General features: G+C 38.1%; 1 protein-coding gene across 11 annotated transcripts in view; it reads right to left on the bottom strand.

Annotated features, from left to right (window-relative positions):
* Positions 1-24,558, bottom strand: part of Ralgapa2 (Ral GTPase activating protein catalytic subunit alpha 2) — a 308,776-nt gene that overhangs the window by 60,144 nt on the left and 224,074 nt on the right. For 10 of the 11 annotated variants that reach the window (XM_074074234.1, XM_074074231.1, XM_074074233.1 and 7 more), the window contains one exon: positions 17,155-17,282. In XM_074074234.1, coding sequence (XP_073930335.1) covers positions 17,155-17,282 — 128 coding nt within the window. Of the gene's footprint in view, positions 1-17,150; positions 17,283-18,956; positions 19,086-24,558 lie in introns of those variants that run through there. The other variant, XR_012448144.1, reaches the window with a different exon arrangement.

Here is a 24,558-nt window from a genome sequence, read left to right as displayed (position 1 = left end):
ACAAATTAAGCATTACTGAGATTTAACACATGGCCTGACATTGTCACCTTTCTTGCTAGTTCATCTCAGCCTGTCCTGGGTCAGGTTCAGTACATGATCCATTCTGGGGTTGGGGGAGAGGGACAGAGGGGTGGTCTTTCACTCTCAGCACTCTGTGACACTATCCAGGTTTACATGAGCCTCACGCTGAAGTTTTAAATTTATATCATCCTATAAATACCATCATCTTTACAATCCATTGTCCTGAGTAGGGCATGGGAACAAAAATCTTATATGTCAAATGAAGATTTGCCCCTTATTTTATAGGAAAGTTCTTACAGAAGCCATTGAACATAAAGATGAATTGCTCATTTTTCTTTTTTCTTTATAGAAAGACAAATGTCCTGAATTTAGTGGCTTTTTCTGACATGGCAAAGGGCTACCTTCATTTATTCATTCAACAAACATTTATGGAACAAATAGTTACTCTATGGCAGGTGCTACAGCTGCATTCAGGGCCTGTATTCATCTGGAAAACCCTGACATGGTCTGTCTGTGTCCTCGTCATACCCATTTTCTAAATATTTCTATTATTACCTTTGGATACATAAGTGAGAAAAAAGCAGGCAAAATCTCCACCCTCACAGAGGGTACAACCCAGGTAAAATGAGTATGTGAATTCTACAGTAAATTAGAGGATGACAGGGCTGTAGAAAACATAAGGGTAGGTCACAGGAGATACTGGGAAATGTGTGAGTGAAGATGTGTGTAAGTGTGCATAAGGTTTACCCAGGGAGGTCTGAGAGGGTTCTGAGAGCTGAGAAATGAGCCAGGTGGACATCTGGGGAGTGGCAGTTTAGGCAGAGGGCACCAAGTACATAGGTCTTCTCTGGAGGACTCTAGTCTTGACCCTGGGGAGCATGAGCAGGGCACTTTCATAGCTGACTCACATTTTGGCAGGAGTTAGGAGACACAGTTAGAAGGCCCTGAGCTACTAGCTTCAGAAAAAAGATACCTTCTGTTCTCTGAAGGAAATAGGATACTCAGAGAGTAACTGATATTTGAAAGAAACATGCCATATTAAGAAGACCTTGAGTAAAAATGCTGAAAATGTTGTCTTCAGCATGGGAATTTACTGTTGAGAGTGGTGAATGTTTTCATTAAGCTCTCATGAGAGTGCTGCCAAACGGGATTTTGTAAGCTATTTTTAACCTTCCTAAAAAGATTTTAAATCTATTTATTAAAAAAATATAACAATGTGGGACTTGGGAGTGTGGCCCAGTAGAAGAGCATTTGCCTAGCACGCTCTGCTTCTATCCTCAGCAACACCCCCTTCTCATTCTGACATAAAGAAGATAGAAATCTGCCACCAAATGTCAATAAAGAACCTTTGTGGAACTGAGTCTAAGAATGAACCCTGAGCAAGTAGGCGGAGATACCAGTCTGCATGTAATCTGAACACAGAAGCGCCACTGCCCTGAGTTCCTGTGGCATGCACCCAGCAGAACTTGGGGCATGATGATGTTCTGTAGGAAGGTGGGAGGACAGTGCAGCTCCTTCTGATGACAGAGAATGAACAACGAGCCAAGCCCTCTCCACACTCCAGCATCCATCAGTTCATTTGTTCATTCATCAGCTCTTTTCCTGACCTCCTCGATGGTCAGGATACAGCAGTAAACAAAAACAAAGTTTATCCTCTCAGCAGTTTACAGACTCATGGGAGAAAGAGACATTGAAATGATAAGGACTCAGAAATGAGATTACACTGCTCAGAGGGAGAGCCTGCTATTTTAGAAAACTTTCATAAGTGACTTTAAAACAGAGATCTAAGAAAAGGAAAGGAGCTATGAAGATGCCGGGGGGTGTAGTTGGGGGGATAGAATTTTAGGGAGAACATGCAGTTTCTGAGGCTGGCATATGTCAGTGGGTCATTGTAAAGATTCTGGATTTTTCTGTAGGTGAAAATGGGAAGCAACTGGAGGGTTTGGAGCTATATGCTGTGATTTCTATTTTTGGAAGGCAGTTTAGCTAGACAGCTTTGTGGGGAGAAGCAGGGAGACTGGGAGGAGGCTGTATGCCTGTCTCTATGGCATGATGAGGATGGCTAAGATGGGGGAGATTACTGGGGGGGGGTGGTTGACAGGCAGCTGGATTCCAGTTATGTTTTTAGGATAAACTAATTTTACATATATTTCATTCCATAAATCCTTATGATAATCTGTATAGTTGATTATGCTCCTTATTTTACAGATAAGGAAAGACAGGTGAAGGTACTTGTTCAAAGCCAATGAACTAGTTATTATTAATCTTTTTTTTTTTTTTTTTTTAGTGGTACCGGGGTTTGAACTCAGGGCCTCTTGCTTGCTAGGCAGGCACTGTACCACTTGAGCTATTCTGCCAGTCCTAGTTATTAATCTAAAATTGAAATCCAAGGTCTGTTGAGGCTGGCTTATCACATACATATCTGCAAACTTGGGTATTACAATAAAAGGACATTCTAAAAATGATCTGACACTTGTAGGAAAATTGCTGCCATGAAAGGAAGAGAGTATCCCTGAACTCTCCTTTGTGAGAACCCTTGTGAGTGAGAATCAAGACTTGATCACAGAGGTGCTGGGGTACAGCTCAGGGTAGAGTGCTTACCTAGCATGTTGTTAGGCCCTGGGTTTGATCCCCCATTACTGGAAACAAACAAACAACCTGCCCACAAGGTTCCAGGGCTATGACATGGGCAAGGCTGCATAACATGAGATGTAGAAAAAGGTTTTGCGTTCTTTCATGTTTACTCTCAAATAAATAAAAGTTTGCTATCCTACCAGAGACATTTTTAAACACTGGTCTACATGGGTTCAGCTCAGTATACATAAAGGCCTGAGCTTATACAGTCTCAGGACAGCTCTGGAACTCCAAAGCATAGCTGACCTGCTACCTTATTTGAGTTTTATGCACTAAACAGTGATCAGTGGAGCATATTAATCCATAGAAAAGATGCAATTCAGGAGATTTCAAATTTATGTTAGAGGGAACCAATGAATTAAAAGGAAAGCACATCTTAACCTGACCTGAACTAAAACCAACACTTAGAGATCTGACATTCTGTAAAAAATGGAGTGGTTTATGTTAAGTGTCTTACTTATTCAAACTTTCTGTACAAACTATATGCATTTGGCAAAATTTTAGAGTGTAACTTACAAAAATATTTTTCTTTTTATGCAGATAATTTAAATGTTCTTTCTGATGTAGTTTTCTGATACATGTATATGTTACATATATAGAGAATGTTCATCCTGTTAAGCATAAATCTGAAAGAGGTTCTTCTTCAAAAGGGTTAAAAATATTATGAAAACACTCCTTAAAATTGAAACTAATTTAAATTTCCGCCTGATATTCATATTAACATCAATTTCTTGGGAGTATAAATTCAATTTCACTAACTTCAATTCATTTAATTTTAAATGTGTGAAGAAAATACACATTCTATTTATTTTCTCATAGCCAAGGTGAACTCTCAGCAGGAAAAAATAATGTGCTGACAGTTTCCATCCTCTTTGGGGAGAAAGTTATGATTCTTGAGTGTGAAAGGCAGAACACAATAGTAAGTAGCAGGAGCTCTCCCCATCGGCTCTCCGCCTTCTTTAAATTCCACTGAGGATGGCAGTTTGGATGGAGACCCCAAAATCTATTCTGTCCATCTGTTTTATTATTCTTAGAACAACTGTCAAAAGTTGCCCAGGGATCAAGTTGCAAACATACTAATTTGCCTTTGAAAAGTAGGCCCTGGGGGAATTCTGGAACTCTGCTTATAAATTCAGAATCCCATCAACCAGCTAGCCTACCCTATCCTTTGTGGAGGTATGAGACTTTGCATTTCCAGCATACATCTGCCTCAAGGCTGGGATGCACTGATATACTTATATCCCACTTCATAGGCAAATGAAGGGAGAACCGCAGGGACTTGGCATTTTAAGGGCTGGCTTGCTCCCTGACAAGCAGACTTTGAGTTTTTAGGAGGCAGCCCCTTCATTGATCATGGGGGGATGAAAGACCAAAGCTTTGTAGTGGAGAGTTTAAAGGGGTGAATGCAGCAGAAGGACACACACACTCTGAACTCTTTTATATCCTAGGAGCAAAGAGAAAGATGGAAGACTGAAATGAAGCATCATAAGCAATAAGTTGAAGATAAAAATCCTAAGCCTGAAAATGATATTGCTTTGTTTTTATGATTCTGATGAAACAACTACAAAATAATCCTTAGAACATGAATAGCAGTTTGTTGGGAATAATGAGTAATGTCCAGAGTGTGTGTGTGGGGTCTGTGTAAAATATTACAGCATTTTGGAAGCAAGCTGCTCTGCAGGAAGGTAAAGCAACTGTGCATTTTTCAAGTTGACTATGTTCAAGGCATGTAAAAAACATAACATACACAATAAAGTACATGTGGATTATCTGGTGGGTGGCACACTGGACCCTGATCTTGGGGGGCGAAGAAGGAGCAGGCACCAGCAATCTGCCTACCCCCATACTGGTCCCAATGGTCTCTATCAAAAGCTTTCAAAGCACGGGGCCACAGAAACCTGTCTGAAACATAACATGGAATGTGCCTGTTTTAGACTTTGGCGAAATTCCTCAGTAGTAAACTAGAAAGGACACCCTTTCAAGGCTAACATGATGGCATTTGGGTTGAACTCACCCATGGATTACCAAAAAAGTATTCTGCTTTGATTAAAAAATTTCCTTGAGTGTGTTGCAAATTACTCCAGCAGGGAAACCTGCTGGGAGCTCACTGCATACACTAAGACAGACACAGCACAGAAGGGATCACCACTTGGACTTGCTTGCTTTGTCCTTCTTTGGCTTTGCACAATCTCTTATTATAATAAGGCATGTATTATCCTTTTTAGAGATGTGAATAACAGAAAGTCTCACTTTCAAAATACTGCTTATAATCCCAGACACTACTAAATGTTCTGTGGATGCAGCTTGTGGCATTCTGTTCCTTTCAAAATGGAACTGATAATTAGTAAACTGAAATTTGATTAATGTTGGATTAAGAGGTTCTGATGTCTCACTGCAATGTGTTATTTCAGTCTGTGAGTGCTGGAAGAGACTGTCTTTAGGAAACTTGTTCCTTCCTCTTTCCAGAATGGAAAGATGAGTTTAAAATTCTGACTTTAAAAATAGAGAATTTAGTCTATACCTAACAGTTTGTAATGTAGGGTTCAGATTTTTTTCTTTCTTTTTCCTGTTTTTATTGGCTTTTTCACTCTGAAGTTGGAGCCAATGAATTAACTAGGATACAACAAAATAAAATAGCAATACAGATCTTTTTCCAAAAATGCCAACAGTGATCCGCCATTGTCGTACATTGTAGTAACTTGGCATGAATAAAGGTTTCTGCAGCCTCCTCTCACTGGGCTCCAGCACAGCAGAAATTTGAGACTATGAAAACAAAGGACCTGTTTAGTAGCAATATCAAAGTCTGTGAAAATCACTACTAGAAAATATTTGAAGGACAATTTTAATTTATACTACTTTGTGTTTGAAAGTTAAGGCTAGGGATACTTCCTTTAGTTTCATTGAGGTTATAAAAAGGTCAGTAATGACCAGCCTTTCTTTCACACTTGGTGACCAGATGATTCCATGTTTCTTCCTTGCTTGTGTTTTAAAATTCATAATCTTGTTTGCCTACCACTAAAGAGTATGGAATAATGGCTCCCTTGAAGTTAAGTCATTCTCAAAGTAACTGCCTTATGCTAAGGAATATTATCATTTATGGAATGATCTTTTGCTCTTTGAATATTCAGACATTAATAAGTGTAAATGACTAGAAATCCTAGCAGTACTATGAAAATAAGGTCAGCAAATACCTTCTTGCATGCTTTTGACATGACACCCAATTTCTACTTCTCTAACAGCTTTCTAATAGCAAAATGTATTTGGGAACAACAGCGGAATTTGTGTCATCATGATCAAATGATTACGGTGCAAACCCGAGATTCTTCTGGGACCCAGCAGGTTTCTGGTCCCTATGGAAACGAAGCCTCAGATATTGTCCTCCACTCAGCTGGAGAACTAGCTCTGTGAGGCTTTTGTGCTTGGTGAGATTTCTTCCACAACCTTCCAGCAACAGACCCTAGTGCTTCCTCCCTACTCCTTTCTAATTGAGATGCAAATTAATCTCTCTGGCTGATTACACTTCCCTTAGAGAGACTGACAAATGCAGCTGTAACCAGAGTTTTTGGACTTTCCAACAAGTGACTTCAGCTGTCAGTATTTGCATGCGCAGTCTAGGCCAGTCCCTGCCAGGTCTGAGAGCCCCAAGAGCTTCCTTTGGGCATTGCAGCAGTTCTATTTAAGTGTATAAAATCTGTATACAATTAAGAGTTTTAAAAAAATAACCATAATCCAACAATCTATGCATTTCTAGGATTTAGAGCACCAAAATTCTTTCTAATCCTCCTTTCCAAGAAGGCCATGATTTTGGGCAACATTAAATTTCTCTTCCGCTTCCTTCCTGAAGGTTTTCTGCCATGTATAATGTGTGAATTCAATCTCTCTCCCAAAAACTAACTAGATACACTTAAGGCTCTAAGGAAATGGAATTGCTGGATAGATTTCATTCTGTTTTCACAATCCTCAAAATTCCATTACTTTCAAAATCGAATACGGAATCAGTATTCTAATATTCAAGATTCTCATGTTAATGCCTTTCAGTAACTTTTGCGGTAGTAGTGAATTATTATTTATTAAGTTTTTGAGGTGTTGGGGATTGACTAAATGGCCTTGTGCATGCAAGGCAAGCACTCAACCACTGAGCTACATCCCTAGCCACAGAATTATTATTTTGAACACAATGAAAAGAAATACAGATAAAGTATCTTTTATTTTCTTCAGGGGACTGAACAGGGCCTTAAGCTTGCTAGGCTCTTGCTCTACCACTGGAGCTATGTCCTCAGCCCATATAGTACCCTTTCAATAAAATTTCACATAAAATTGAATTTTTCAGTAAATATTCTTTTTCTTAACTCTTGAATGCTATGGATTTTTGCCAGTATAGTTCCTGTGAGAACTCTTAATACTGAGTACTTATGATGTGCCAGGTGCTATTTTAAGTGTTCAGGACAGAGCTGTAAATTAAACTGGAAAAATGGGGAAAAAAAGGACTTAAAAGTATATAAAGATATACACATACATATATGCATACATATTCTATATGGAGAGTTACATTTCACTTTGGACAATTAAGGTTTCCAACTTGAAAAAAATGCAGCTTTATAAAATATGATTTGCTTTTGTCTTCTACTTCTCTTTTCCAAAATGGGTTTACCCAATTAATCTCCCTCCATTTCCTTCCCTCTCTACCTCTTCACTTTCACACACAAGTATTCACAATGTATCAAGAGGTATATATGAGGATATCCACAGAAAGGAAACAAGGTCCCACTGGGAACTTCACACTATAATTAGGAACTGGTGCTGCCATAGGAGCTCCATATTCCATTCAGAAGAGGGTAGACGAAGGCACAGCCTAGTAAGAGAAGAGTCTGGGTGAGATGGTTGTGGGAGACTGGGGGTCTGTTCCACAAGAACTCCTGGACAGCATGTGGAGTGAAGTGCTGTAGAGTGACCCAGTGGGGAATTTAGAGTGGCTTCAGAAGGGTAGGTTGCAGCACTCTCCCCATGAAGGCCTGCAGTGAGCCAGGGTAACCCACTGAGAATGGAGCTAAGAGAGAGTGGCAGGAAGTCTTTTGTCTAATTGTGATAAATCAATTAACAGAAGTAATAGCAAAATTATTACTATTTCTCCATGAAAATTTCTATTGCACCATTGTGTGCTTCCTGTATTCTTCATTTCTTGGGCAGTTTTGACCCCATGGAGTCAACCTTTACACAGTATTTTCTCTACAAGTCACTGAAGGCAGAGCAGTCCCCTAGCCTTTATTTTAATACCTACAAAGTTAAAAAGTAAATACTTCCTGATACTAACTCCACAGGTTGAGAGGTTTCAGTTTTTATAGCAGAGGTTTAGAACTCATTACCTTTGAAGGCCAGGCTGGTAATATGATGATAACACCTGCAGGTAACAATGGGCTGTCATCAAGGACAGGGAACTATTTCACCTGCCTGACCCACCAGTTCTCTTACCAACTCTCAGAATGAGACCAGCTGGTGGAGTGCCATGGTGGTGTCACTGGTACTAGGTCTTAACACTGGGTAGCATGAGGCAGTGACCGTGGTGACCAGGAAGACACATGCCCTGTTAAGAGGTAGCTCTGCTGCCAGCAGAAGGGGAGACTCAGAGGGTTCAGATGTTCTGAGTCTTCAGGAGAAATTTAAAAATCTAGACTTTTTTTTTTAAAAAGTGAAATTGCTCAGGTTTTCATTGTGGCTGACAATCTTCAGTTTTGTGTTTTGGTAAAGCAAGGAGGTCAATTTATAGTTTAAATAAAGCCCATCTGTGGGCTGGATTGGGTCAGTAGGCAACTGATTTGTCAGTTCTGAGTTTTGAATGTTTGCCTTGACATTGAACTAAAGCTGCTTCCTGGTTGCCTCATTCCTTGGTCCCAGTTGTACAAATTGAACTCCTAATCCAAAAATCATCCTAGGCTCCAGAAATAATTTTTGTTTTAATCACTCCTGATACCTAAGGCACAAGGGTCATCATTTCTGTGGATTGGCCCCAGGTTGGCTGAGGTCCCTCTTCAAATGTGGCCCCCAGAGAAGCACATCACTATTTGGATGATCCTTGAGGCTGTAGGAGGACAAAGATGATGCCCTAACTTCTGTGAGTGGACCTCATGCTTCTTTGTTCTGCATCTCAGAGAATGTTGGTGTTACTGGTTGCTACATACATTCCCCTTTTGTCTCTCATCTCCAATCTGTGGTCAATCCAAATCCCTGGAGGTTGCTCACAATAGCTGCTATCAAGTTATATCATCTTCCTGCATTGACAAAGCTGGTGATCCAAACCCAAGTACATGATATCACACTCTACCCTTTTCGATCTCATCTTGTTTGAGCTTGGAAGTCTCACCTGTTGAGACCATTTTATTTTTGAACTTTGCCTTGGGTTAAATTACCCTTCTTATCTTTCCTATAAATCACAGTCTGATAAATATGTTCTTGATCTCTGTGCAGTTACTGATAAAACTGCTGAATATAAAAGGCCAACCTGTGACACAGAAACCATACTAGACCAAAGGCCCCTTATCAACTGGTGGTTTGTGAATTAATGCATTTAATTTCAGGTCTGGCCACAATGAAGTCACCCAGGTCTCAGGGGCCCATAGTTCTCTCTTGTATTTGACAGATAATCATGACACTTATTCTTATATTTTACCAAAATTAAGATTTATGCTTATAAGCATCCTCTAAGCTCTGAAAAATAGTAATCTTATCAAACACAGTGTGTTTGAGATATCTTATTCTTTCTGAAGACTTATACACTATTTAATAATTTAGCCTAATAATTATACAAAGGATCCATGTAACATTTGAAAATTCATAATTTAATACAATACGAAAATGAGGAAAATATTTTCCTGTTTTGGGGGCATCCTTTATTCTACATGAAAGCAAATGAATAAACAAGCAAACAGGCAAAAGAGTTCTCATAGCTCTGAGAACATATCTGATTGTTTTACATATCTGATTGATATGGGTGGCCGGAATCAGGATCTTACTTGCAGGGACCAGTCCCTCCCTACTTCATTGTATTCTCAGTGATTTGCATTTTAATTCATTCACTAAAACATTTTTCCTTCCCTTCCCATTTGCAGAGGATGTGGGAGTTCTAGAAGATGGAGAATTCTGGGGATGCTGTTAACAATGCTGACATGCTAACAATAGGGCCAAGAGCTCTCCTTTAATCTCAATGCATAGATTTTAAAAAAGAATTCAACAGTGACCACTTTCTTTTGCAACTACTTTAGTTGCACTTCCATGGCTCCCTTTTTCTTTCTCAGAGAAATATTCCATTGTTAAAAATCTCTCATTCCTCATTCCTTTCTTCAATCTTAACCCACCCAAAGAAATTTCATTTCTTCCTCTGAGCTCTGTTTCTTGCATTGTACATCCCATGTGTCAGGTGGTACAGTTTGTTATACAAACTCTAGTGTAAGTTCTAGTATAAGTCAATTAGTTTCTGCAATACTCAAAGTCATAATTCTTTCAAAGTACTAAGAAATGGATCCAAAGTAGTAGATTCCCTTGTTTGCTTCCTGTCTTCTGAGAGATGAGAGTGTTTTCCAGCTAAGAACTTAGCAACTGTTATGTTGCTTTTAGTAGACTGTACCTTAGAATTAATATAAAGTAGTAGTAATTCCCATTACAACTATATTTTGCTTTGGGTCTATTTAGGAATTTGGATTAGAAAAACAATGTCCATCCCTTCCATCTGAGGCCTGATGCCCTTCTGGCTGCTGCTCTTCTAAATCCAGCCCCACTCCCATGCATTTTCCATTCATATGCTCCAATCTCACCCTAAAGTGTTTTCTTTCTTCTTGTTGCTATTATTACCACTATGTTTTGACCTCTTCCCTTGCGGTAATTCAGTTCTTGGTCCTAGTCCTCTTGTACCCACTTTTCCAGGTGAAGACTTGAGACTGCTGGACCCCGCTATGGAGCATCTAGAAGACCATCTAGTAGCATATGTCTTGATTGACTAGTCTGCTGAAGGCAGCCCTTCTACTCTCATTTCCTTTTCTGTGAAACCATTCTTTCCTTTTCTTCTGTCTTTCTATCTCTACCTCTTTTCCTTCCAAATCTCTAAATGCTCCACAGAGTTCTATGACTTTCTTCCTTATTACTCTTTATACCCCAGCAAATCTACCAGTTCTCACATTGAATCAGTCCACTTCCTCCACAGGTATCCAAGCCATTCTCTGCCACTCCCATAGATCAGGCCCCCAGTCTCTCTCATAACTTCTTTCCATGGCCCTTAAATGCTGTCATCACCTCCATCTTCTATGAGTGTGCCTGAGTGTGCATGCGCACATCCTATAATCTGCCATATGGAAGCAGTTGTCATTTTCAAATGTGATGTGCTCTTTCAAAGCTTGGTCCATGAGCAAATATTTTCCTCTCTCTTGGAATATCTTACTCATTCTATTCCTAGTGGCCAGGACACTGCCTAGCACAGGAAAGGGACCCTGTAAATACTGACAAATGCTTAACTGGTTCTTTTTTTTTTCAGTACTGGGGTTTGAACTCAGGGCCCTTTTTTTTTTTTTTTTAATGTAAAGCAGGATTTATTAGAGAGAAAGGAAAGGCTACAGCTAGAGAAGTGCAGCACAGCCTGGAACCCGGTAGCTCTCAGGGCCCTTTTTTGTGATGATTTTTTTTCAAGATAGGGTCTTGCCGAGGGCTGGCTTCAAATAGCAATCCTCCTGATCTCTGCCTTTTGAGAAAATATAACATATGGTATGGCTCAACTTCCTTTCTGGAGTTTATGGAGATAAGTCAAGAAATTAAGGGTCTTTGCAGGAAGAAGAACCAAAGATCCACTGGAGAAGAAGGAAACACAGTTGTGATATCTTTAGGAAGAGGGGTCATTTCTGAAGATGTATAAACTGGGAGCAGAATTTAGCAGTGATATTGTGAGGTGATAAGTCTAACACAGAAACTCTGGTATAATCAAATATATTTGTTAACTCTAAATGAAAATAAATCTTACTTGTGAAAGAATGAAGTACAAAATTATTTTTTCTTAGGCAGCCCAGTTCTCTTCATCAAATGTTTCTCTCCAGAAAGTAGAGATGATCAGTGCCATTGAGACTGTTGTTCTGCTGAAGTAGACATTTATTTTAAAAAGCTACCATCTGTTTGATTCAGGGTGAACTCCTCCTAATGGGCATACTGCATAGTGTGAGGCACCCTTTTCCCTGAAACAAGACAAGGAGAATGAAAGCTCTGGCTCAAATAGTTCCAGAAACTTCTACAGCCAACCATGGTTTCATTTTGGAATCTTTAGTTGGCTTGGAAACTGTAAACATAATATATGGCAAGCTTCCAATTTACCATGGTCTAAGCATCGGAATAGACCCTCTGCTTACCCATGAGGGACAGAAAAGGCAGATGGTAGGTGAGTTGGCCCTCGTCACTCGGAAGAGTAGTGGCCATAAGATGAAGGCCTCATTGACTGATTTGGTTTAGCCCACTGAGGAAGATAAAGGAAAACCTATTAGGGACAAAGGGGCAAGGCTGAAATGCTGTGGAAAGTACTTTCTAAACACAGCCCTACTGTGTTCACATTTTCTTTTTTTTTTGAACATGTACACAATGGTATTTTTCAATCTTCTATGTGCCTTTGCCACACAGTTCCAGTTCCAACTGTTTGATCAGTTAGCCAAAAGAACCCCAAACAAGAACTCCTTTGATACTGATTCTAAGCTGGATTCACTGCTCAAAAAATCCAAAAAAGGCAAATTTGTTCCAGTAATGCTCCCAATCACCAGCTTAATCAGAAATGTTGTATTTTCCTCAACACCACTGAACAAATTGGTAAGTAATTACCTACATTTATACTTATAGTTAAATCTGAATCTGAATCCCTATTGACCATATTCTAAGGTGCTTAAATATACCAATCATTAGCTGGGGAGGGAACAGGGAAGTAAGAAAACTATTTTAAAGTAATTCTACTGACTCTTTTCTTCATTTGTCATCAGGTTCAATGTCTGGCTACATATTATTGATACAAAATGAGTGTTCACAGTCTAAAGGATTCATAGAAGGTAAACGAACAGTGTTATGTTAACAGAGTGGTTATGCTGACACTTGGAAAGTAAGCAGTTTGGTGAGGTTCTGCCTAAGAGGAGATAGAAGGCTGTTCATAGTAAAATGTTCTTGTTGACAATGAAATTTTCCTTTTTTTGTTACCATTCAACACTACTTAGTACTTCAAGAGAACAGGCAATAGTACATCTTCCTTAGATTTTGGGCTTTCTCTTTTTAAATTTATTTTTTATTTTTCAGAAGTACTGGAGTTTGAACTCAGGGCCTTGCACTTGCTAGGCAGGTGCTCTAACACCTGAACCACACTGTCAACCCTTTTTGCTTTAGGTGCTGGATGTGTATGAGTCTCACATTTTGTGCCTGGACCTGCCTCAGACCACATATATATGTCTCCTGCATAGCTGGGATTACAGCATGCACCACCATGCCCAGCTTATTTGTTGAGATGTGGTCTTGCTAACTTTTTGCCTGGCCTGGTCTCAAACTGCAATCCTCCTGATCTCCACCTCTTGAGTAGCTGGGATTACAGGTGTAAGCCACCTCACCTAGTCCAGATTATTGGTCTCTTAAATGAACTTTTTCTAGGGTAGTGCATACAAGCTGCTTTCTTCTTTCTTTGTTCATATGCTAATACAGTTTTGCCAAGGTATATATGCTGGGCCTTATGAAGGGAATTGGCTCTGGACACTCAGGGATAGAGTTCCTTACTTGTACTGTGGGTTTTGGCATGGGTTGCAGGCAAAGTTTAGTGGGTGTACACATGGGAAGCATGTTTCCTCTGTGACTCAGTTTTCATGGGGACTGACTGACCCAAGAGATTACTCGCTCCTACTGAAACAGAGCTTGCTTTGAATACAGAGGAAAGCTTAGTACCTGCAGTAACATTAGCAATACTAGCAATTGGACTCTAACAAATCTTTTCTTAGTGACTTACTTCCCTGGAGTAGCCAACCACTTACTCTGCAAATGGTGACACAGAAGGAAAATGAATAATAGGATGACCCAGGGTCTTTCTTCCTGTCAGTCCTCCTTACTCAGCAACAAGCTGATGGGAGAAAGTGTTGTTAGAAAGTGATGAAAGAAAGTGTTGGGGGTGTGGCTCATACAGTAGAGTGCTTGCCTAGCATGCTTAAGGTCCTGGGTTCAATCCCTAGAACCAAAACCAAACAAACACACAAATAATGTTGATAGAATATGTGCATATGATAAGCAAAATGCATATAGGTCAGTTGGTTTTATGCACTGCTTCTGCTCTTCTGGTAAGAACAAAATATATGTGCACATATGAACTATGCAGTGTGAACTTTGTAATTCTAGTGATTCTATATATGTCTATATATGTTAGTTTAACTGCAGTTAAACTAACATTGCAGTTAAACTAACAATGGTAGCATTAGATAAATTAATACTAATAATTAAAAAATCTGACATTACTTAGAAATAGCATATATAAGAATACTATGACAAGTCAGGAGATTACAGAAGAATGAAAAAAGCTTTATATTTTAGTATCATTAAAAGCACTTTCCCTACTTTTTAAAAAAAGACTACCACATACTTACTGTGCACTAAGACCCTCAGGTTATGTCACTGGCCCTGGATCCAAGATACTGCTAATCTCCTTAGCCCTTAAGGGGCTTATATGGGCTTGGTGGGGTGATGATGGTTCCTATGCTCCCTCCTCACCTGTTACCCTCCATCAGGCAGACCTGGCTGCTCACTCAAGGATGCTGTACTAAGGTGAGGACTTCTGAGGTGTGCATTAAAAGAAAGAGTCAAGGAGGCTTCCTTGGGATCACTCAGAACACCATCTCTGCCAAAGTTGGTTCATGGGTCTGTCATAGGCATCTTGATGAACTTGAACATGGACACAGTCTCCACAAAACACAATTTACCACTCTAGAATACTGAGCCCTTGTGCCCTTAGTCCAAAATGTCACCCCTGCTCTTGAGATCTACTTCTCTCTCATCCTTTAATGTCTGCCTATACATTGTTTCCTTGGCGAGGCCTCTCCCTGCCCTGTCCCTTGTTCAACCCAACTCTCTATTCATTTCTTCATAGAATTTCTCTCAATTAGCTTATGCATTCCTTAGTTTGTCTTCTCTGTGAAGCACACTATCAAGAACCTGGTCTCCCTTGTTCACTGCTATAGCCTCAGCTTCTAGCACAGGACTTGGCAGATAGTCCCCAGGAACTGTTTGTTTAGTAAATGAATAAATGTAATTAGATACCCATAATTAGGATTTGTTAGGTTATTCAGTGTTTTTCAAAATTCAAATCTAAGACTTGTGTCAATGAAGCAGCAAATTCCAGACATCAGCTATGACATAATCAAATGGGCTTAAATTTTTGACAATGAATGTGTGAACCTGGATGTTTTAATAAATGTTAAGGGAATAGTTAATTATTAATAGCCAACAAAGGCACATATATAGCTTTAAAAATTAGTACATATTTTAAAGACCGAAAATATAAAAATTCGCTTTTTTTTCTTTTTTCCACTTTCCTCATTTTCTCTTATATCCCTCATTTCTGGCCTGAATATAGCCCTTCTGCAGACAGAAAGCAAAGAATAGAGTAGTTACATGGTTATAAAGTTTTGCATGATTACATCTTATAAAAATATGAATAGTTGATTTATTTTTTAAATAATTTATTGGAATAGCACCAATTAAACTTTCTCAAAATATAAAATACAATATTTAAAAATTTTATGATTAACAGATTGTTACTTTTTCCTAATTTCTGTGCCAATTTGTCCCCTAAAATGTCAAGTTGTCTACTTTATGAGCTGTTTTAGAGTACAGAATTTACTAACCCACATCAGCATCAGTAGCTTCAGCTGACAGCTACATTCATCCTGATATGATTCCTTGGAAAGTTTTTAAAATGATACTGGATACTATGTTTTGAACTTTTAAAAAATATTGTTTTTCTTAAGCCTGATTACTCCATGATGCCATATTATTTATTTGAGAAAGTATGTTCAACAAAGTTTGGTAAGTAGAGAAGGTGGCTTGACAAAAATCACAATGGACTTACATAAAATGAAATCTCCTTATTTGCAAGTGATTCTTTTTTTGTTGCCTTGGTCCAACATACTTGACTGATGGTGCCCAGCTCATCCTTGCTGGTAATCAAACTGACAAGTTAACCACCGAATAGGTCTCTCTCATTTCTCATTTAAAGAAGCTCCTTTAAACTGCATGTGAAATAAAAACTCTAGGCTAGAGACCAAATTACCAGCAGCCATAAGATTAAGTCTAGAGTGCTGTGGAAGTCTCTGCAGAGAATGCCATCTCCAAACACTCCTCACCAGCCTGGATAAAGCAAGAGTATGCTAGTGGGAATAATGTGGCCTGGCCCCAGGGGAGGGACCAGATGGGACTTAATAGTTCTTTTCTACTACTAATTTCTATGACAATTCTACGTTGCCACATGGCATACGTATTTTTTTAAAATCTGATCAATGAAGTGATCAGGATTTTAATGAAAGGTATTTTTCATGAACTGTATCTGTTTACACGTGATACTTCTCATTTACCCTATACCTGTTAGCAATGTATCAACTGCAGTTAGGCTGGGAGAAGTATGTGGAGAAAAGTCAAACAAAATGCCTTTTTAATCATTACTAATACTGATTAGAAACAAAGAAATTCTAACTTTTATTAGGAGGTCAGATATTTTTTGACACAATTATATGAAGTCACTCACCTTAATCTCTTTATGTTCTACTTAGAGATCATGTTCAGATTTAAGGATTATAGCATGACAATTTTTGAGAGAAAAATTAGGAAAGTGAAATTTCTTCTATTTTTAGAGACAAGGTCAGGAATTAAAAGGTGAAATATTAATGATTACAGGAATTATGAAAGAATTTCTAGCCATTCTTACCTATAAGTCCACATGCACCTTCATTCAGGTTGCCTCTCTCCTTCCAAATTGCATCTGCAATTTCTCCATCTGACTGCCTCGAAGTCTATTTGCACTTCTTAGGTGGCACTTGCCATATTCTTTGGTTTATTACAGTTATTTTATTTGCTTTTGGTTTCTGGGAGGTGTTCTGAATGGGACTGCTATATTTTGCTTTGTATTCCTCTTTATACATGATGAAGTACCACACATAGAGAAGATAAAGGAAGAGTCTGAACTTGGGGAAAAACAAATCATCATGAGCATCCATGATAGTCACAGATTCTCAGACACAAACCTATGTGAGTAAGTTGTGAAAATAAAGTCTTCCTAAGTTTGATGTAGCCCAAAATCACTATACCAAATATAAATCAACAAATGGTATGAAAATCACACTATTATTTCAACAAAGACTGAAAAAAATTCTCTCTTTGACTCAGTTTTTAATACTTACCTGCCTTGAAAACCTGCCAGGAATTTCGATTCCATGAGGGTTAATCAATTACATATTTACAGCAAAAAGATACAAGCTCTGGTAGAGTGGGATGAGGCACTTCACAGCCCTGCTGGCGTTGATGCATGTGGCACATATAAGGCTTGGCAGCAGCTTCCCATTCACTATGGCTCCATCGAACAGTGGCCCAAAAAACGGAACCTGTTGATTTAAAATAGAAAAATACTTAATTTTCAAAAACCCAGCAAAAGTCATCTCAAAGATATGAGAACAGAGACTGGCATCTAAGACCTGCAATGAACATGCAGGTTGTCACTCATAGGGCAGACAATGACCTTCACAGAACACAGGTCGAGAGCTTTCAAATCGGGGAAAGTAGGATTATTTCACAAGGCTCCTTTGTGAGAAACTTTCTAGCAAACCTTTTAATGGCAAATTACCACCATGTTCCCCCTGGCTTTGTCTTGTTATTTAAAGAAACTTGTATTACTCTTTCTAAGTACATATATCATGTAGATGATTCATAGTACACAGATGTGCTTCAGTATACCATTAGCTTTGCATCTGCCTGAAACTAGTTTTGGAACTGGTAACATTCCTGCCATGAACCTGATGAACATTAACTCTTAAAGGATTTAGTGATCCTCACCTCAACAACTATAGTCCTACTTATAGCCCTCATTCTTCTTGCACTTTTCCCTCTCTGCTTCCAAGATCCTGCATTATTCTTGTTTCCTTCTGCTACTTGATAGAGGATGGCTTTCTTTTGTTGGACACATTTCCACCAGGTGGGCAACCCACAAAGTGTGCCACTGGTGTTGGATTTCTTCCTCCCTCCCTTTACACCTCCCCCCATTAAAATTTCATTAACTTCACTCACTAATATTGAGGTTGTTAGCTCAATGAGATCAGGGACTGGGTTTACCTTATAACTTTTATATTCATTCACTCCTTCACTTAATTATTTATTCAAAAAATATTTATTATGTGATAGACACTGTTCTATCACATAATATGAATAATATAAAAATCCCTGATTTCACTGAGGTTAGAGTTCATTAATGATGATTTAGGTAATAAAAGTATTAAGGTGGAAAATAAAGCAGAGAAGCATAATAGACTTTTCTTAGGTATGTGTCTCCAATTAGAGTAAAGGGGTAGGGAGGGCTTTAAGAGAAAATGACATTTCAGTAAAAGTCTATAGGAAGTAGGGAAATTAACCAAAAACTATGAAAACTGATGGAAGAACATTCAAGGCAGAGAAACAACAAATGAACCAGCCTATGGTGGGAGTGGAGTTAGTGTGTTTAAGAAATAGCAAGGAAGCCACAGTGGCTACAGCCCAATGAATGAAAGGAAGGGATGAAGTCAGGCAGGTAACAAGAGGGATTTTGTAGCAAAATTTAAGAATTATCAATTTGTATTTTGAGTAAGATGAAAGCCTTCTGGGGGAATTTAGGGAAGTGGGCATATGATCTAACCTACCTTTTAAAGGTACTGTTCTGGCCATTATGATTGGAAAACTCAAAGGGAAATTGTAGAGACCATTAGGGAACTATGGAATAATCTAGCAAAAATGATGATGGCTTAGATCAGAATGGTGGTAGGAGAAGTGGGCAAAGTGGTGGCTTTCTGGATATGCTGTGCTCTAAATGTGTAGTTGACAGATTTGTGGAGGATGGTTGATGAGGTATTAGAGAAAGTGAAGCATTAAGGATGATACCATGATCTGACCTGCCAAGTAAAGACTGGAGCTATCTTGTTCTAGAATGGACAAAGTTAAGAGAAAGGGTATTAGTTCAATTTTAGATGTGCTAAATTAGAGATGCCCATTTGGTATCCAGTGGTGATGTACTGAGGAGGCAATATACATACCAGGCTAGCAGGCATGAGAGAGACTGTTTAGAGTTGTTTTCATTTGCAGGTGGTGTTTCTAGCCATGAGATTAGATATTACCAAAGAGTAAGGTAAGAGGCTCAAGACTGTATCTCATGCCCTTCAATGCTGGAGGTTGGAGACATGAAAAACAATGAGAAAAGAAGACTGAGAAGGAGTGGCTGGAGATGGAGGAGGCAAACCCAAAGCAGTAGCTCTGTACCTGGCACACAGTTGGAGTTCAGTAAATATCTGTTGAATGAGTGTTTATTAACATTTTAAATTAATGAATACATGTCTCCAGGCTAAATCATTTGACTTCTCCCAATAACTATTTGTAACATACCTCTTCTGTGGTTGGTATTAGAGAGAGGGGACTGGGATATAACAGTAAGTGAAAGACTGTCTTTGCCCATTGGGAACTATGTGTAGAAATTATGGACTAATATCCCTCAAGAAAGATGCAAAAATTCTTTACTAGCACATTAAATCCAGTAATATAAACAAAAGACAATATATACTGAATAAATGTATTTGTCTACAGGAATTAGAAGCTGTTTTAACATTTATGAATCCATCAATGCAATTTACCACATTAACAGAATAAAGGAGAGGAAAAAATATGATTTTAATAAATACAGAATAAGCACTGGATAAAACTCAACCTTGATTCATGATGTCAAAAAAAAAGAACCAAAACTCTCAGCAAATGGAATAGAAAGGAATTGCCTCTATGTGATAATATCTGAAAGGAAAAATAAACATCATAATTAATTGCTAAAACATTAAATGTTTTCTACCAAGAATCCTAAAAGGCAAGGATGTATATGCTCATCTCTTCTATACAACATTTTTGAAGGTCTTAGTCATTAAAATAAGAAAAATAAGAGAAAGGAAAAAAGAGAAGAAAAAAGCTTGAAGATTAGAAAGAAATAAAATTATTTTTATTGATATTGAAAAAATTCAAAGAAATTTAACTAGAAATAGTAAGTGAATTATCATAAGTCACAGGATACACTACACTGTACTCCTGACTTATTTGTGGACTCATTATATGTGGTTTTGACCAAGTGCAGGCAAAAAAAAAAGCCAATCCCAACACACAAATTATGCAACTCAGTTAATGCAGAGCAGCTCTCAGTCAGTCTCACATTATTGTCAGACATCTATGCATCCTGAACACCTGCAATTCTTCCTCAATGGTAGTCTCCTTGGAACCATATATACTGTGGAGACACCAAACGTCTATTACACTACTTAAAATAGTTACATTTACATATAATATGTGTAACTATTGACTTCAGATATACATAACATTATGTTTATATTATATTATTATATTTTTGAATATCAGAAAATAACAGAAAAAATAGCATTCAAAAATTCTATTTATAATAGTATCAAAAATTTAGAATAAAGACAGGTGTGGTGGCTCAAACCTATAATCCTAACTACTTGGGAGGCTGAGACCAGAAAAATTGCGGTTCCAGGCCAGGCAAAAATAAATTCATGAGACATCATCTCAACAGAAAAAAACTGGGCATTGTAGTCCATGCCTGTCATTCCAGGTATGGTGGGAAGCATAAGATAGGAGGATCCTGGTGCAGGCTGGTCTGGCTCAAGTGGTAGAGCACCTGTCTAACAAATGCAAAGCCCTTAATTCAAAACTCAGTACTGCAAAAAAAAAAAAAAAAATTAGAATAATAGAAAAGGGCAGTGGTGTGTGCCTGTAAATCCCAGCAACCTGGGAGGCTGAGCTCCATAGGAGGATTATGAGTTCAATGCTAGTCTATGGAACATACCCCATCTCAAAAATATTTTTTAAAAAATTATAATTGACAAAAGATGGGTAAGACAGCCATACTGAAAACTACCAAAAGAGTGCTCACATAAATTAAACTCAACCTAAATATATGTAAAGATATATAATCTTCATGGACTGGAAGTTTCAATATTGTCAGTTCTTCTGAAATTGAGCTATAGATTCCAACACAAACCCAATTAAAATTCTGACAAGCTTTTTTATTTTTTAATAGGTATGGACCAGCTTACTCTAAAGTCATATGACAATGAAGTGTTAGCTAAGACATATAAAATGGCTTATATTAACTGACTTCAGGATATATTATCAAACTATAATTAAAATGTATGCGTTATCAGTATAGACAAGTACATGAATGGAACAGAATAGAGTCCAAACATATGGGAACTGATTGTCATATCAATTTGATGGGGAAAGAAAAATTTGTTTCAATAAAGTCACTGGAACTGGAGAAGCAAACCTCAATCTTAACCTCATAACACAAAAATTGAGATAGATTAGAAACTAAAATATTAAAGCTAAAGCCATAAAGCTTATAGAAGAAAAATAGGAGAAAATCTTCACAACATTAGATAGGCAAGGATTTCTTAGGGCACAAAATGTTATCAATCATAAAAGAAAGAAAATGAGAAAACAAACTCACTCATTTTATTGATCTAGCATAATCTTTATATCAAAACTGGAGAACTAATTGCTCATAAACATCTTGGCAAAATTCTCAACAAAGTATCAGGAAGACAATGCAATAATGTACAAAAATAATAAAAATCACGACCATGTTGGATATATCCCAATAATACATGAGTATAATAAAATATAAAGTCTTAAATTCCAATATCCTAAAAAATCAGTATGTATATTTAACAACATTAATAGATTCAATGAGAAAAGTCAGATCATTTCAGAAGATATTTAAACAAGTGTTTCATAAAATTCAAAATCCCCACATGAAAAAAATAACAATTTTGAATAAAAGGGAATTTCATTAATCTGTTGAAGAATATCTATCAAATTCTATGGCAATGCTGAAATACAGAAAGCTTGATGTGTGAGACTGTGAAGGAGAGAAGAATATCCTCCTACATCACATCTATCAATATTTACACTGGTGATCATTGCCGATAATGCAAAAATAGAAACAGAAGATTATGAATTGTAAAGGAAGGAGAAAAACTATAATTATTTCAGATGTTATGACTGTATTCACATTATCTCTCAAAGAATCTATCAAAAATCGTCATAGTTAATAAGTCTATCAAACTCACAAAACTACTACATTTCTATCCCCAGCAATAAATAGTTAGAAAAAGAAATATTATTCATAATACCATGAAATATATAGTCAATAGGAATAGATTTCATAAAGAAAATGTAGAGAAAAACTTTGAGATATTATAGTACTCTAAATAAATGGAATGATATAACATACACATGTATTTCTCATTGTATAGAGGACTGAATTCAGGGTCTCAAGCTACCAGTTGAGCCACGTCCCCAGTCCTTTTGCTTTTAGTTTGTTTTTTAGATAGGGTCTCATGCTAACTTTGCCAGGCTGGCCTTGAACTGCTATCCTCCCCCAGCCCCACCCAAGTAGCCAGGACCTCGGGTATACACCACTGCACTTGGCTTGTTTTTGAGATAGGGTTTCAGTAACTTTTTGCTTTTAAATCACAACCCTCATGTATCCATTCCCTGAGTAGCTGGTATTATAGGCATGTACCATCACCACCATTCCTGGCTCCCTTTTACATTAAAAAAATATGACTAGAAGATTCACTATTGTCATTTCCCCTCCTAGATTCATCTATAGATTCAATGCCAGTGTATGTGGGTGCCTTGGCCAGCTGACTCTAAAACATTTATAGAAATGAAAGAGGCTAAGAAAAGCCAAGACATCCTTATGGAAGAACAGGTTAGGGACTTGGCCTATATTACGGCAAGATATATTCTAAGTTGTGAGTAAGATAAATAGTGAGCAGAAGCACAGGATCAGCAGAACTCCAGGGAAGAGCACATAGCCTCTTGCATGTATGATGGTTGCTGAAAACACATTTATAGAACTACCTGGGATATACTGCCTTGCAAGGTAGGGATATCCCGGGCAACCATGGTAGCATTTCTTCCATAACCAGAGTATTCAAGTCTAGGTATAATGGGGATGGACAAAACCTCTTACTTCACTCCTGACTCATGTGAAATATTTCTCTCCTGCTTTGCTTATTCTAGTCTCTGATTTTATTTTTCAGCACTCAAGGGAGCAGCATTCCTATTAGAAGAAGACAGTTTTTTCTTTTTTTAATTTTTATTTTATTCATCTGTGCATACAATGTTTGGGTCATTTCTCCCCCCTTTCCCACGCCCCCTCCCTTACCATACCCCACCGCTCCCTCCCTTACCTCCCCTACCCCTCACTACCCGGCAGAAACTATTCTGCCCTTATCTCTAATTTTATTGAAGAAAGAGTATAAGCAATAATAGGAAGGACCAAAGGATTTTGCTAGCTGAGATAAGGATAGCTATACAGGGAGTTGACATGCATTGATTTCCTGTACATGTGTGTTACCTATTAAGTTAATTCTTCTAGAACTAACCTTTTCTCTAGTTCCTGCTCCCCTTCTCCTATTGGCCTCAGTTGCTTTAAAGTATCTGCTTTAGTTTCTCTGCGTTGAGGGCCACAAATGCTATCTAGTTTTTTGGGTGTCTTACCTATCCTCATACCTTCCTTGTGTGCTCTCGCTTTATCATGTGACCAAAGTCCAATCCCCTTGTTGTGTTTGCCCGTGATCTAATGTCCACATTGGAGGGAGAACATACGATTTTTGGTGTTTTGCGCCAGGCTAACCTCACTCAGAATGATGTTCTCCAGTTCTATCCATTTACCTGCAAATGATAACATTTCATTCTTCTTCATGGCTGCATAAAATTCCATTGTGTATAAATACACAATTTTCTTAATCCATTTGTCAGTAGTGGGGCATCTTGGCTGTTTCCATAACTTGGCTATTGTGAATAGTGCTACAGTAAACATGGGTGTGCAGTTGCCTCTGGAGTAACCTGAGTCACATTCTTTTGGGTATATCCCCAAGAGTGGTATTGCTGGATCATATGGTAGATCAATGTTTAGATTTTTAAGTAGCCTCCAAATTTTTTTTTCAGAGTAGTTGTACTAGTTTACAGTCCCACCAGCAGTGTAAGAGGGTCCGCATCCTCATCAATACCTGTTGTTAGTGGTGTTGCTAATGATGGCTATTCTAACGGGAGTGAGGGGGAATCTTAGTGTGGTTTTAATTTGCATTTTCTTTATTGCTAGAGATGGTGAGCATTTTTTCATGTGTTTTATGGCCATTTGAATTTAGAAGAAGACACAGTTTTCTCCTCAACTGGATATGAAAACTGCTACTGGCTATTTCAGGCTCAGAGACCACTGGACAGTCAAACAGTAAAGGAGGGTCTGGATGAGTGGCCCTGCCTAAGGGAAATAGTGTTGCTGCTACATAATGGGGACAGGGAACAGAGATCTCCTGAGCCAGTCCTGTCTATCTCATGCTCCATGGTATATGTCATGAAAGACTATCCCTAGTATTCCAAATCAGAAAATGAACTCAGGGTTTCATCCCTGTGGAGTAAATGTAGCCACCTAAAGTTTCTGAACGACTCTTAAATGCTCTATTCCAGTATAATGACTAAAGCCTGAATATTAAGATTTTTTTGGTAACTTTTGATAAACTGATTTTCCTTACCAGCTACAAGTTAGGAGATATATATATGGAGCCTCCTTCA

The sequence above is a fragment of the Castor canadensis genome, chromosome 5, assembly GCF_047511655.1.
Source record: "Castor canadensis chromosome 5, mCasCan1.hap1v2, whole genome shotgun sequence".
NCBI classification, from domain to species: domain Eukaryota; kingdom Metazoa; phylum Chordata; class Mammalia; order Rodentia; family Castoridae; genus Castor; species Castor canadensis.
This window is presented reverse-complemented; position numbering and strand designations above follow the sequence as displayed.